At 42.2% G+C, this 14,666-nt stretch overlaps 1 protein-coding gene across 2 annotated transcripts in view; it reads right to left on the bottom strand.

The window, feature by feature from the left end:
* Positions 1-14,666, bottom strand: part of PSMD1 (proteasome 26S subunit, non-ATPase 1) — a 75,523-nt gene that overhangs the window by 45,970 nt on the left and 14,887 nt on the right. The window contains exons 8-16 of one of the 2 annotated variants that reach the window (XM_040972282.1): positions 13,371-13,431; positions 11,502-11,633; positions 10,852-10,940; positions 10,129-10,207; positions 9,569-9,742; positions 6,710-6,821; positions 5,436-5,632; positions 4,537-4,632; positions 3,683-3,747 (exon numbers count right to left, since the gene is read on the bottom strand). In XM_040972282.1, the coding sequence (XP_040828216.1) occupies positions 3,683-3,747; positions 4,537-4,632; positions 5,436-5,632; positions 6,710-6,821; positions 9,569-9,742; positions 10,129-10,207; positions 10,852-10,940; positions 11,502-11,633; positions 13,371-13,431 (1,005 nt within the window). The remainder of the gene's footprint in view (positions 1-3,682; positions 3,748-4,536; positions 4,633-5,435; positions 5,633-6,709; positions 6,822-9,568; positions 9,743-10,128; positions 10,208-10,851; positions 10,941-11,501; positions 11,634-13,370; positions 13,432-14,666) is intronic. The other variant, XM_040972283.1, reaches the window with a different exon arrangement.

The following is a 14,666-nucleotide window of genomic DNA, read 5'->3' as shown; positions in this document are numbered from 1 at the left end:
CGGCATTATCCCAGGAGGGTCTCTTGGAGAAATGAAAGCAAATGAAACCATTCATGTTATCTGAACTGTACTATGTTTCTTAAAGCTATTAACGAACATAAACAACTGAGAGCATGGGACAGCAACCTGGGGATGTAAACTTGAAGCAACTTCATAAACTTAGATTATGACGGCTTGTCCTGGCTCAAGGACTAAGGGAAACAATCCTGACATTTTTTAATTGAGTCTCATTATTCTGTGTTTTTGTTCCCTGTTAAATCTGGTAATGAGCACAATCTGCCATTCCCTGGAAAGCTGATTTTTAAAACACTTAAAAATTACTGGTCTACTATGGATCTGTTAGATTCTCAGCTTTTCTATTCAACCCAGTAACAATGAAACGTGTACCAATCATTTTGGAATTTGACCTCCTTATCTTTAAAAAATGATAGTACTAGTTTACTTATGTATTTCTTACGTATTTTTACTTGAAAGGCAGATTTACAGAAATAAGACAAAGATCTTCTGCAACGGCCAGAGCTCAGCAGATCTGGAACCAGGAGCTAGGAGCCAGAGCTTCTTCTGGGTTTCTCATGTGGGTACAGGGTCCCAAGGCTTTGAGCCACTTTCTGCTGCTTTCCCAGGCCACAGCAGGGAGCTGCAAGGGAAGTGGAGCAGCGGGGACACAAACTGGCACCCATATGGGAGATCTGGAAGAAGTTCCAGGCTCTTGGCTTCAGACTGACCCAGCTCTGGCCATTGAGGCTCCTTGAGAAGTGAACCAGTGGAAGCAAGATTCTCTTTCTCTATAATTTCACCTTTTCAAATATAATTAAATAGCTAAAAATCATATAAATTCTCACTCAAGAGAAATGTCACTAAATTAAAATTTAGAAAACCTGCTTTTAAGTTATATTTAATCTTTTCTTTATCTGTAACTAAGAATGTCTCTATATCTTTTCCAGTTGCTACATTTTTAAGATTTATTTATTCTTTTTTGGAAAGTCAGATATACAGAGAGGAGGAGAGACAGAGAGGAAAATCTTCTGTCTGTTGACTCAATCCCAAGCAGCCACAACAGCAGGAGCTGTGCTGATACAAAGCCAGGAGCCCAGAGCTTCCTCCTGGTCTCCCATGTGGGTGCAGGGTAACAAAACTTTGGGCCGACCTCGATTGCTTTTCCAGGCCACAACCAGGGAGCTGAATGGGAAGCAGCGCCATTGAGATTAGAAATGGTGCCCATATGGAATCCCGGCATATGCAAGGTGAGGACTTTAGCTCCGAGGCTACCATGCCAGGCCCAGTTGCTACTTCTTAAAGAATATTATGTAAAGAAAACTCAGAATGTACCTTTAAAATCAGGAAGCACTTAAAGCCTGGTACTGTGGCTCAGTGGGTTAAAGAGTTCCTTAATGAGGTCAGTGAGCTCAGAACTAAATTATTTCAGCAAAAGAAATCAAATTTATGGAGGTTTTTGTGGAACCACTATTAATGAATTTTGGAGAATGAACAGAACATGGCAAAGGTATGAAAAACAGTGGCTAAACATTCCAGTGGTTTTACTAGAAAAAACTGGGGAAATGATCCAAGAAATCCTAAGTGTGGGGTCTATTACAGATCTAAAAAACACTAATGTTTAATATTGGTTTTGTCAGATCTCATTATCACAAGAGAAACTGGTCAAACCTAAGAAATTGCACCTTCGGTTTCAGAAGAATCAGAGTAGTAGATTAGAATAAATACTATGTCATTAAGATTAGTGAAGGATTTCAGGTGTCTTTGTGAATAAACTGAACAAATGAAGGTTAGAAGATAATACAATGAAGGTATTAGCATTTTGATCAATAATCTCATTCAAGCAAAGCAATGTAAGGAGAAATTATTAGCGCACTGTAAGGAGCTGTGCTCTGTATTACTCAATGTTTTTTTCCGCGCTAGGAAGAAAATGTTTTATAGTTGGCAGTAAATGGATGAATTCCTATCTAGGATTGTAACGGAGATGATGCTGTAATTAGTTCACAGAGGTTATTCAAGAAGAAATACCTGTTATATTACATTACAATCTTTACAACAGAGATCTGCTTCCAGGGAACCTAGAGTAGAAAATCTCTTCTAGGGAGTAAAAGGATGTTAAGACATTTGACTCACCCTCCACGTACCTTGGGAACTCACTGTGCAACTGCATCACAAGTAAGCTAAGACAAGCAATGTCCAAATAGTGCAAAACAAGACCTTCTACTCTGCATTCTTTATATATGCTTAATGCCAGCATTGTAGTGTAGTGCATTAATCTGCCACCTGTGATGCCAACACATCAATCAGAAAACCTGCTTAAGACCTGCTCTGCTTTGGACCCAGCTGTCTGTTAATGTGCCTGGAAAAGCAGCAGAAAATGGCCCAAGTACATGGACTACCATGACTCAAGTGGGAGACCCTGATGGGGTTCCCAGGCCCTAATGTTATAAACATTTAGGGAGTGAATCAGCAAATAAAATAAATCTTAAAAGAGGAAACTATTTGGGTTCAATGAACATGGATGTTTGAGACTGGGGCTGGACCGACAGCAATGACAACTGCAGGATGAAGCACTACCTTCCCCTCTACCAGGACAACCACAACTACAGTTACTAACACACCACTTATTAGTGTCACACACTGCTCTAACAGTACAAAGGATGCTCATTCATTTCACTGTCCAAAAAAACAATCTCAGGGGCTGGTGTGAAGGCTTAGCATGCTATCCTCCACCTGCAACACTGGCATCCCACATGGATGCTGGTCTGAGTCCTAGCTGCTGCACTTCTCATCCAGCTCCCTCATGGTAACCCGGGAGGACAGCAGAGAGTGGTTTAAGTCCTTGGGCCCCTGCACCCATGTGGGAAATCTGAACGAAGCTCTTGGCTCCCAGATCTAGATGTTGGGACCCTTTGGGGTATAAACCAGTACAGGGAAAATCTATTTTTCTTTCTATACTCCCTTCCCTTCCTCTGACTTTCAAGTAAAATAAATAAATCAAAAAACAAACAAAAAACCCTACCACAGTTCACACAGCTAATAACATAAGGCTGAGCTGCATGTCAACCCAGGAAACACTGGCTTAGAGTGTCAAAGGCATCTCCATATCCACCATTCTGGCTGTAAACAAGGCTTTTTGTTGTTGTTGTTATTTATTTATTTTTGTTGGAAAGGCAGATTTAGAGAAGAGAGATCTTCCGACCGCTGGTTCACTTCCCAAGTGGAAGCAATAGCTGGAGCTGTGCTATCAAAAGCCAGGAGCCAGGAGCTTCTTCCGGGTCTCCCCGCAGGTGCAGGGTCCCACTCTTTGGGGCCATCTGCCACTGCTTTCCCAGGCCACAAGCAGGGATCTGGATGGGAAGTGCAGCAGCTGAGACACAAACTGGTGCCCATATGAGATCCCAGTTGATGCAAGGCAAGGATTAGCCAGCAGGTCATTGCACCAGCTCTTTATCAAGGTTCACCTTTTATTCTTGATCTTTTAATCTTATCAAAGAGAGTCAAGAATTATACAACTAAATTACCAAAATACACAAAGAGGATACTGGAAGTATTATTTTGACTTAAGTAGGTACTTAGAATCCCATGATGTAATTCTTGTTGTTTAATGGTTCTCATGCCAACCCAAAATACACTCAATAGTTTCCCTTCGATGAGTATAAAAATGAAACAGAATATAAATTGTTACCTGAATAAAATGAACCCAAGTGATTCTACTGCTGCTCTCCTGACGTCGTCATTGACATCACTTACCTGGGGGAAAAGTTAGGGATGATTATTTTACGTCATACACTACTAAACTGATATGAGAGGCCACTGTTCAAATGTAGCCAGGCCTCATTAACAGTCATTATTAGAATGACCTTCCACTAACCCTATGTGTGTGCATAAAAAATTATAACACACCTTATTATATAAAATAATGAAATCATGAAAAGTAAAAGCACACTAAATACTGTGGGATGGGAGTATCTCTGGGAAGGAGTTAGTCATCGCTCTAGCCCGTTCTGCACACAGTGACCTTGGGTTCACCCTCTCCCTGGACCATGCTTCACCACATGCGAAATTAAGACATACGTGGAATATCCACTCTGCAAGAAGGCAACTTCATTTACTGCCGATAATCTCCATCTCAACTGTTAGCACAAGAGGTGGAGGAAGTTGACAGCAACACATGGGCACTGGCTTTCCTGTGCCTAAGTCCCTGAGGAGTTCCTTGAAGCTAATGCCACAGGCAGGAAAAACACATGGTTCCTGTCATTGAGAACAGAGCCACATCCTCACATGGTCTCATCCTTTACAAGTGAGGGTGCCCCTGCTGTGGGCTTTCAGAAGTTATATCTGACTGGCTTTAACAATTCTGATTCACACTAATGCACGTTATTCTGTCCTGTATGCTTTCAAACAGCTGAGTGAACCTAGGGTCATGTCTGAACCGCTGGACCTGCTGACAGAATGTGAACCTGAGCGTACTACCCCTGGTTACCGTGGGCACCTGCTGCCTTCCCTTCCACACTGTCTTCCAGCAAGCCAGGCACTTACAGCAACATGCAGCAGGCGGCGAATAGCTTTGTTGTTACCAGAGCCACAGTAAGCCATAGCCACAGTATACATCCCAGAACGTCGAAGAATCGGGTCCTAGGAAAGAATGACTCCGCATCAACAATCAACTTTTAAACTCAAGACAATTTCTTTTGTGATTGGTAATTTCCTAAATGAGTAGGGAAATAAATTCTACCACAGGAGAGATCAACTGCTTTTAGTTTCCAATATTCAATACAAGAGGTCTTTGTGTCCTGACTCACACTTTGTAGGAAGCAGCATCTCAGGTTCCTACCAACAGCCCTACCCGACTGAAGCCAACTTGCATTCATCAAACAAGCAACAAGGAAGCGGGCTTCTAAGTCTACATCTAAACTTATTTTTACCTTATTATTTAATTGAGGGCAGCAAATTTTAGGGCAAAAAGATAAAACAGATAACTGAATAAATTTTTTATCAATCAGCTAGTATTTCTTTTTAGCAGACTACAGAAGGCAGCATTACCACTTACTACCGCCCAAATATAATACCCCAGTCAGAACAAAAGGCGACAGGGAAAAAAATTCAAGTAGGTATAGAGATGGGCATTGTTTTCTGATGAAGGATAATACAACTAACACCCTGAAAATAAACAAAGGTATAAAGTGCTGGACCTGCTCATCTGCATACTACTGATCTGAAGACGTGGCAACATTTAAAATCCTAAAGTACTTCATGCACCCTTTTCAATGTCTTCCTTTCTTCGATTCGGTTGTATTTCTTGTGAGGAGTTTTACGGACAAATATACTGAAGTATTCTGATGAAAACAGAATTGAGGCTGCAGCTAAAGTGTTTTTCACATGCTGGAGGTGACCAGAAAGTGACCAGTGCAGGGGAGCAGCAGTCACACGGCGCTCACCTTGTCACGACAGAGAGACTCGATGAGCGCATCCGCTTCTTCCATCCGCCCATACATCACCAACGCAATGCCCACCGCGAGACCCCGCAGGATCTTCTCATGCTGAGTTTCCTGGGCATAGCCCACCATGTCCTCAATAGCCTGGGCATTCTTCGAGCCCAACATGACCAAACCCAAGGCCAAGCCAGCTGCCTCTCCTAGCAATTAAAGGACAAAACCTTAATGAATAAATGAACCCAATAAACCAGCATTTCTGATAGCATTTTCCTTCAAACCACCTGATAAAAAGACAAATATCTCACATTTAAATCTTGACAGAATGTGCAAACTCTACTGTGACTATAAAGGAGATGTTATGACAACCCTTTCAACATTATCAGCAAATAAACAGAACAGGCAAATGACAGAAGTAGGTCACTAATAAATAAATTGTCATTTGCAAGTCAGTCATCAAGGAGACACGCAAGGTGTGTATAATTTTAAAGTTTGGGTGCTCGCTTCGGCAGCAAATATACTAAAATTGGAATGAATTTTAAAGCTTGTGTATCACAAAACACGTTTTGTAAGACAGCCTGACAAAAGCGGCAAAGTTCACTCCATCTTCAAGTAAAAATTCCTTGATTAGAAAACCCAATGGAGCTTTAGGAGGCTAGAAACAGTTTGTTCTCCATATTCACAGCTTATACAACTGGGGATCTAATCAATCATGAGTATATATTTGGGGAAAGAATTGCATCTGAGGACCCGGTGCCGTGGTCTAGCGGTTAAAGTCCTCGCCTTGAACACACCAGGATCCCATATGGTCACCGGTTCGAATCCCGGCAGCTCCACTTCCCATCCTGATCCCTGCTTGTGGCCTGGGAAAGCAGTCGAGGATGGCCCAAGGCTTTGGGACCCTGCACCTATGTGGGAGACCTGGAAGAAGTTCCTGGATCCTGGCTTCGGATAGGCATAGCATCGGCTGTTGCGCTCACTTGGGGAGTGAATCATCGAACGAAAGATCTTCCTCTCTATCTCTCTTCCTCTCTGTATATCTGACTTTGTAATAAAAACAAAATAAATCTTAATGGAAGTATAAACTTCTGGTCTTCATTCCTCAAACACCAGAGTACAAGTATCTATGTGGCATTTATGAGTGCAGATCACCTGCAATTTAAGACGTGAGCACCCTTCAGTTTTGGTAACAGTAGGACAATCTTAGAAACATTCTTTCTCAGATACCAGGAAACAACTATATTAAAAGGTGTATAAATTAATCCTAGTTTGTGGCTTACCTGTTACCGCATCATCCTGATAAAGGTTTGTTTTTAGCAAATCATACACATCCTGGCGTGCGGTTCCCATGGCAGCCAAACCAAGGCCCAGACTGCCACCATGTCGTACGATCTGGGGAAAGGCAATGATTCAACAGATTGGTACCCTATACTTGCAGATGGAGCCTTTATCTTAATTTAAAAATACATTTGAATTTTAAACATGTAGAGATTGGATCAGGGAGAATACGTAAAGGATTTGATAAACAGGCTAGTGGTAAACTTAGCAATTTCAGTTTCCAAATAATGATGCTTGCTAATATAAACCAGGGAATTGGCAAGTTAATCACAGAAAATAAAGTAGATACAGAGTACAATTCTCTTTCAAAAAATGTGGCAATGTGGCATAGCATGATAGACTACCATTGGAGTCACCAGTGTTCTATATCAGAGGATGTGGCTCAAGCCCCAGCTACTCCATTTATGATCTGGCTACCTGCCAATGTGCCTGGAAAAGCAGCTGAAGATGGCACAAATGTGTGGGTCCCTGCATCTCAATGGGAGTAGATGAAGTTCCAGGCTCCTGGCTTTAGCTCTGTTCCAGTCCCAGCCAGTATGGGGATCTGGAATGTCCTATCTCTGCCACTCTGCCTTTCCAACAAATACATAAATCTTCAAAAAAAAAAGTAGGGCTGACAGTGTGGCATGGCAGGAAAAGCTGCTCCCATGAGGCCTGCAATCCCATATGGCACTGGTTCAAGTCCTGGCTGCGCCACTTCTGATCCAGCTCCCTGCTGAAGGTTTGGGAAAGCAGAAGATGGCACAAGTTCTTGGGCTCCTGCATCCACGTGAGAAACACCGATGAGGGTGATGAGGGTCCTGTTTCCTGGCCTCAGTCTGGATTTTGTGCTCATTTAGGTTTGAACCAGCAGATGGAAGTTCTATATCTTTTCTTTCTCTGCAACCCTTTTCTAATAAACAGAAATAAATCATAAAAAAATAAAGCTACTCCCAATAAATTCTGCATTTTGAGCTGTCAGAGAGCTGTCAACTGTTGCTTTTTTTTTTTAAACCTACATACCATGTCAATTAAGAAAATGTTTACCAGGCGCCAGCATTGTGGTATATGTGGTAAACCTCCCAGTGCAAGGCTAAAACCCCATATGAATGCCAGTTTGTGTCCCACTTTTAATTCAGCTCCCTGCAAATGACTGGGAAAAGCCATCAGAGATGGCTGAAGTGCTTGGGCCTCGGTCACCCATGCAGGAAGCTAAAAGACTGAGACTCCTGGCTTTGGCCTGGCCCAGCCTTAGCCACTGTAGCTACCTGGGTAGTGACTAGTGAATGAAAGATCTCTCTGTCAAGGCTCGGCATAGCGGCTAAATTGTTGAACTCAATTACCGAGATCCCATGTGGGCACCACTCGCCATCTAGCTCCCTGCTTGTGGCCTGGGAATGCAATAAAGGATGCCCAAAGCCTTGGGACCTGCACCTGCGTCGGAGACCTGAAAAAAGCTCCTGGCTCCTGGCTTCAGATCAGCTCAGCTCCTGACATGACAGACACTTGGGGAGTGAACCAGCAGATGGAAGAGCTTTCTCCCCATCTCTCCTTCTCTCTACAAATCTGCCTTTCCAATAAAAATAAATAAATATTCTTTTAAAAATGAAAATATTTTTCTAAGACCAGAAGGAATAAAAATGTATACCCATGTACACAGGATGAGTGGTGGCCTGTTAGCTGGGATAGATTATCTAACTGTTCTCCATCTTTCCACGAAGTATGAAGGTACGGTTTTTTAGCCATTCAATTACTCTCCTGTTAGCCTTCTAAAAGCATACTCTAGCATAGAAGTTAGAGTCTAAAATCCCATTTAAGGCTCCTTAAAGTTAAGAACAAGGATGCAGGGCTAGCACTGTGGCACAGCAAGGACAGCTGTTGCCTGCAATAATGGCATCCCATAGGGGCACTGGTTCGTGTCCCAGCTGCTGCAGTTCTGATCTAGCTCCTTGCTACTGGTCTGGGAAAGAGTGGAATGATTCAAGTGTTGGGCATCTGCCACCCACAAGAGCAACCAGAAAGAAGCTCCTTACTCTTTGGCCTGGCTTAGTCCTGGACATTGTGTCCACGTGAAGAGTGAACCGATGGAGGGAAAATCTCAATCTCCTATTCTTTCAAATAAATAAATTTTAAAAGAAAAGAAAAACAAACCAGCAAACAACAAAACAAAACTAAGTTGCTTCATAAACTTTTCTAAGAGTTATATTAAAAAAAATATTTCTGGGTGGGTGCTTCACCTAGCAGTCGAGGCATTGTTTAGGAGCCTGCCTGTCACACAGGGGCACCTGGGCTTGACTGGCAGCTGGACCCCTGGCCTCCAGCCTCCTACCAGCACAGGCCTGAGGCAGCACCAGTGGCTCCAGGGATTCACTCCCTGCTACTCAAGTGGGAGACCTGGATTGCATTCCAGGTCCCTTCTTAGGCTAACATCCAAATCCTATCATTTCTGAGGAGTGAATCGGGATGGGAGCTTGCACTGCTCTTCTCAGAAATTTCAGAAAAAATTCAGAAAAACCAAAAATTATTATTTCTAAGAGAGTGTGTGTAATTTGGGGGCTCATTTTCAGTGAAATGATAGGGTTGGACTAGATGACAACTGAGGCCACTTATGTTTATAACACCCCAAGACTTCTGCTCATCATACATCATACTCACAAATCTCAGCTTAGAGAGGTGAAAAAAAATTACTCATCTTAAAAAGCAAGTTTTATGAGAACAATACTGTTTTGCTTATTCTGAAGTCCCATGAAATCCCATGATTTGGTAATGAGAAGTAATTACTTCTAAGTAATGAGAATTTAGTTTTCCATTTCAATACTTACATCATTGCTGGCATTCTTAAGCTGATTAAGCAGATAGTCAATTATATCACCACCGTGATTGGCATGAATGAGACCCAATGCATAGAGACCACCCCCTTCCTGATAGGCTGATCCAGGAGACGTGTCCTTGGGAAGGTACGTTGCCATTAACTGCAATGCCTCCTTTTCATGACCCTGAAAATGTAAACCACAAAGATGTCAACAAAAAGTGAGAGAAAAAAAGATAAAAATTTTACACGGTTTCTGCCTCTGCCATGTCAGGAGGAAGCAGCTCATTCGTGGAGGGGAGAGGAGAGCTTTGAAGAGACCAGCCACCTCCTCAGTAGAAACCATTATGTGTAGCAGGTAAAGCTGCTGTCTGTAACCCAGACATCCCACAGGGGTGCTGGCTTCTAGCTCAACTGCCTTACTTCTGATCCAGCAACCTGCAAAGTCTAAGAAAAGCAGAAGCTGGCCCAACCGTGTGGGTAGTTGGAGACCCTGATGGAGCTCCTGGCTCCAGCCTGGCTTGGCCCTGCTGCTGCAGCTATCTGGGCAGGAGGTGGGGGCGGGTGTTTTACCTTATGAATTACACCCAAACTGGCTGTCGCAGTAAATTTGGCCCAGTTGGTGGCCCTGGCCAACCATTCTAAGTTATCTCTGAAAGAAAAAAAGAAATGCAGTGATACTATTAAAACAGATACATCACATAAGACTTTTAAACACTGAGGTTAAAAACAACCATGCTGGTATCACACACAGCCACTGTTTCACATCCTGGCTGCCCTATTTCTGAATGGCTTTGTTGTAGTCTCTAAAGGAGTGAGCCAGTGAGCCAGGGTGCCTCTCCTCCCTGTAACTTTGGTTTTTAAATAAATAAGTAAATCCATCTTTCTGAAAATCCCAAAACAAAAAACTCAAAATACTATGTTGAGCCATTTCAAATCATTTCACTTGTGAATCTCAGGTTATTGTTGATTCTATTTTATCTCCTAAGTTATTCTTAATACTGAGGATTTTAAAAAATGAATATAAAATTCTACTATGATCAAAATCAAAACTATTCTAAAATTTTCAGAGCTAAAAAAAGTATTTCCTTCAAATGCCTACAGTCAAGCCAATTAATCAAGGAAAATTAATGTTGGCTTAAAACAAGCAGATACATGTGACTAATAAATATGTAAAACAGTAACATTACAATTTAAGCCTGGTCAACAAGAAAAACTTTCTGCAAGCAAATAACACATAGATAGTCTATTTAAAGATGACTTTAAACATAAGGGGGACACTCCAAGCATACTTACCTAAGGAACTGGTCACTGGTCGTCCCACAATGCATAAAGGAGTTTGCTATGACAGTTGCTGTGTGACATACAGAATTTCGTACTGCATCCTACAGAAACAATATTTTTTTTTTTACCATACATGCATACAGTTACACTACAGCTCAGCAGTCAATAGGAAACTGATACAGAAATTCCATCAGTAATCTGAAAGTTTTATCCACTTACCTGATACATGTATATGTGAAAATACGCATGTTTAAACTAAACAAAATGTACTAAGCTTCAACACAAAATAAATATAAGCAAAACAAAACAAGACAAAACAGCTTTATAGGGGGAGGTATGATGGTGTAACACGCTCACCCTCAGCCTTAGCACCACCATCCCATGTGAGCACTGGTTCATGTCCTGGCTGCTCCACTCTGATCTAGCTCCCTGCTTCTGCCTGGGAATGTAGTGGATGGCTCAAGTCTTGAAGCCTGCACCCACTTGGGGAATCCAGAAGTACCAAGGATCGACTCAGTTCTAGCCATTGCAAACAGTTGGGAAGTGAACTAGTGGATAGAAGATCTCTTTCTGTCTCTTCTCTCTGTAAACTGCCTTTCAAATAAAAAAAAAAAAATCTTTAAAAAAGCAACAAAGACTTCCATTATAAGTAAGTTTCCTACCTTTGTATTTTTTAGAATCATGAGGTCTGTGTTATTGTTTCGTATTAAGAACTGCAGATGTAATTCAATAGCCATTTCACCACTTAAAATTTTAATCATTTTCAAAGTCTGGTCCTTTGGTTCTGGACTCTGCTAAAACAAACAAGAATGAGTGAAAATCCATGTATTACTGAAATTCACTAAGCCAAATTTATCGCAAATATCAGTAAAGTTCAAATAATCATATATGCAACAAAACTCACATTTTAAAAGATCCAAGATTCAATTATCATTTAGTTGAAAGAGAATGATTTCCAGTGCAGGAAAATTACATCATAGACAACTTAGTAAACTCGGTAAGAAATCCATACTTGAAACAGAGAGCATGGACTGTCCGACATTGTCTGTACCAGCAACGCTGGGGACACTAAAATAGCACACTGGTGGAACTGCAACTCCTTATGAAGAGTTGTGATATTATGGGAAAAATCAGTTGGGGGTGGAAATTTGGGGGAGGGGAATCCAAGACTATACAGAATTATATAATACATTTCAAAAACAAAAATCAAAAAGAAGAGAGAGAGCTACAAGTATCTTTAATGATGTGATCTCACGAATTACCAACCCACCAACACAAGCTTCCCATTCAACTTCAAGCTGAAGTTTACATACCTGACCTCTTAAAGCACAAGTCCTAACAGGATATCACTCACATTCAGCAAACTAGCGTGCTAACTCTGACCCCAGGCTTTGCTACACCACACGCCTGGCAAACCAGAGTCACAAACCTGCCCCTACCATATGACTTCGTCCTCACCTTGTGAGAAGAAATTCTGAAGTTACTAGAAACAGAGTCTGGTAAAGACCTATAAAAATCTGGTTTCTTCTAAATGCTTTTCTGGACCCACTTTTTTTTCCTTAAAGATTTACTTATGTATTTGAAAGGCAGAGATAAGAGATCTCTCCCAAAATGGCCATGGCTGAAGCTGGGAGCCTAGAAATCCATTCTGGTATCCCACAGGGTGGCACGAGCCCAAAGACTTGGGTTATCTTCTGTTTCCTTCCCAGGTACAATTGCAGGGAACTGGATTGGAAGCAAGCAGCTGGCTCTTCAATTGGTATTGGTATCCTGGCATCAGCTTAATCCCCATGTCACAATGCTGGCCCCAAGGACCTATCCTTGGAGCTTTGCTTTACCAGGGGCTGGCAGTATGGTGTAATGGGTTAAGGTGCCACCTGTAGTGTCATTGGCATTCCACATGGGTGCTCATTCAAGTTCTGGCTCCATCACTGTGCCTGAGAAAGCAGCAGGAGATAGGCCAGGTACTTGGTCCCTACATCAGTCTGGGACCCAGAAGAAGGTCCTGGTTCCTAGCTTTGGCCTGGTTCAGGTCCAGCCATGGAGGCCATTTGGGTAGTGCATGGAAGATGTCTCCGTCTTTTGCTGTAAACTGGCCTTTCAGATAAATAAATTTAATAAAAATAAAGTTTTACTTTTTCAGAAAATGTTTTTATAAAATTACTTGGGTAATTTTAGTAAAAAAAAAAGAATACTTTGGGAAAAAGGAATTTACAATACACTGTGAAATACATGTTAGACAGCATTATTGGGGCTGGTGTTGCATTACAGTGGGTAAGCAGTTTATTGCGATACTGGCACTCTAATATGGAGAGTCATTCTGAGTCCTGATGACTCTGCTTATGGTCCAGCTTCTTGCTGACGTGCATGGGAAGGAAGTGCAAGTGGGAGATCAAAATAGATGCCCTGGCTCCTTGCTTTGGCCCAGCCCAGCTGGAGCTGTGGTGGCCACTCGCAGAGGAAGAAGCAGACGGAAGACAACTCTCTTTCTCTTTCCTGGTCCTGTCACTCTCCAAGCAGAGCACGCTTACCGCTTCTGGAGTTCTTGCTGCAGGGGTACTGCCTGCCTTCTCTTCTGTTTCCATCGAGTCACTGAAACAAAGAGAACCCGCCATTAATAACCAAGTAAATCTTTTCCGGATACGATGGGAGGCAGTTTACTAACACAGACCTGAAACAAGTATAAACTAAATATTCTGTAAGAAAATATTGTGTCCCTCGTAAATATTACTGAAAGGAAAATAAGAAAGCATTTTAGGTATCTGTTAAGATTCAAGCAGCTCAGTCACTGAATTTTTTTCACAGTAAATTTACAAAAACACGCAAAGCAACTGACTAGCAAATATTTGAACAAATACAATAGAAACAGATAAAGGGTGTTTCTCCTACTTTCAAGACACAATCAAGTGGAGGCAGACTATTACCAGCTGGAAAACCAGTTTGAGGTGAAGAGCTGAGGCCCAAACAACTCTCAAAGCTCACTAGCCAGCAGCCTCTCACTGGAGGATCTTCTCACCACAGTGAAGAGAAATTAAGGGAAGGGATGAAGAAAAACGTAAAGGTAGAAAACAGTTGCTTTTGAATATAAGTCTCTATTTCAAATAGCACAAACTCAACAGAAGATGCTCTAGACTACAGTGAGGCTAAGCAAACTATCCTAAACAAGCCTCCCTTACAGAAGTTTAAGAAAACTAATTTCACAGGACTGGTGCCAACACACAGCATACCAAACCTCTGCCTGCAATGACAGCATCCCAGATGGGTACCGGTTCAAGTCCTAACTGCTCCACTTCCAATCCAGCTCCCTACTAATGACTTGGGAAAGCAGTGGAGAATGACCCAAGTGCTTGGGCCCCTGCACGCATGTGGGAGACCTAGAAGAGGCTCCCAACTTGATTGGTTGGTCAAACAATTTCGGGAATGAACCAGCAGAGGGAAGCACTTTCTCTTTGTAACTCTGCCTTTCAAATAAAGACAAATAATTTTTTTTTTAAAGTTAAGGCCTGGAGCTGTAGCCTAGCGGTTAAGGTCCTCACCTTGAACACGCCGGTTCATGTCCTGGGAGCCTCACTTCCTATCCAGCTCCCATCTTGTAGCCTGGGAAAGTAGTTAAAGACGGCCCAAAGGCTGGGGACCCTGCACCCATATGGGAGACAAGGGGAGGGGGGAGGCGGGGGAGCTCCCGGCTCTTGCTTTTGGATTGGCTCTAGCAACTGCAGCCACTTGGGGGAATAAATCAGCGGACGGAAGATATTTCTCTGTCTCTCCTCCTCTCTCTATATGTGACTTTCTAATAAAAATTAATCTTAAAAAAATTAGAAAAAGAA

The sequence above is a fragment of the Ochotona curzoniae genome, unplaced genomic scaffold (assembly GCF_017591425.1).
Source record: "Ochotona curzoniae isolate NIBS_2020 unplaced genomic scaffold, NIBS_Ocur_1.0 contig_2294, whole genome shotgun sequence".
NCBI lineage: Eukaryota > Metazoa > Chordata > Mammalia > Lagomorpha > Ochotonidae > Ochotona > Ochotona curzoniae.
The sequence above is the reverse complement of the archived record's forward strand: the minus strand, read 5'-3'. Positions and strand labels throughout refer to the sequence as shown.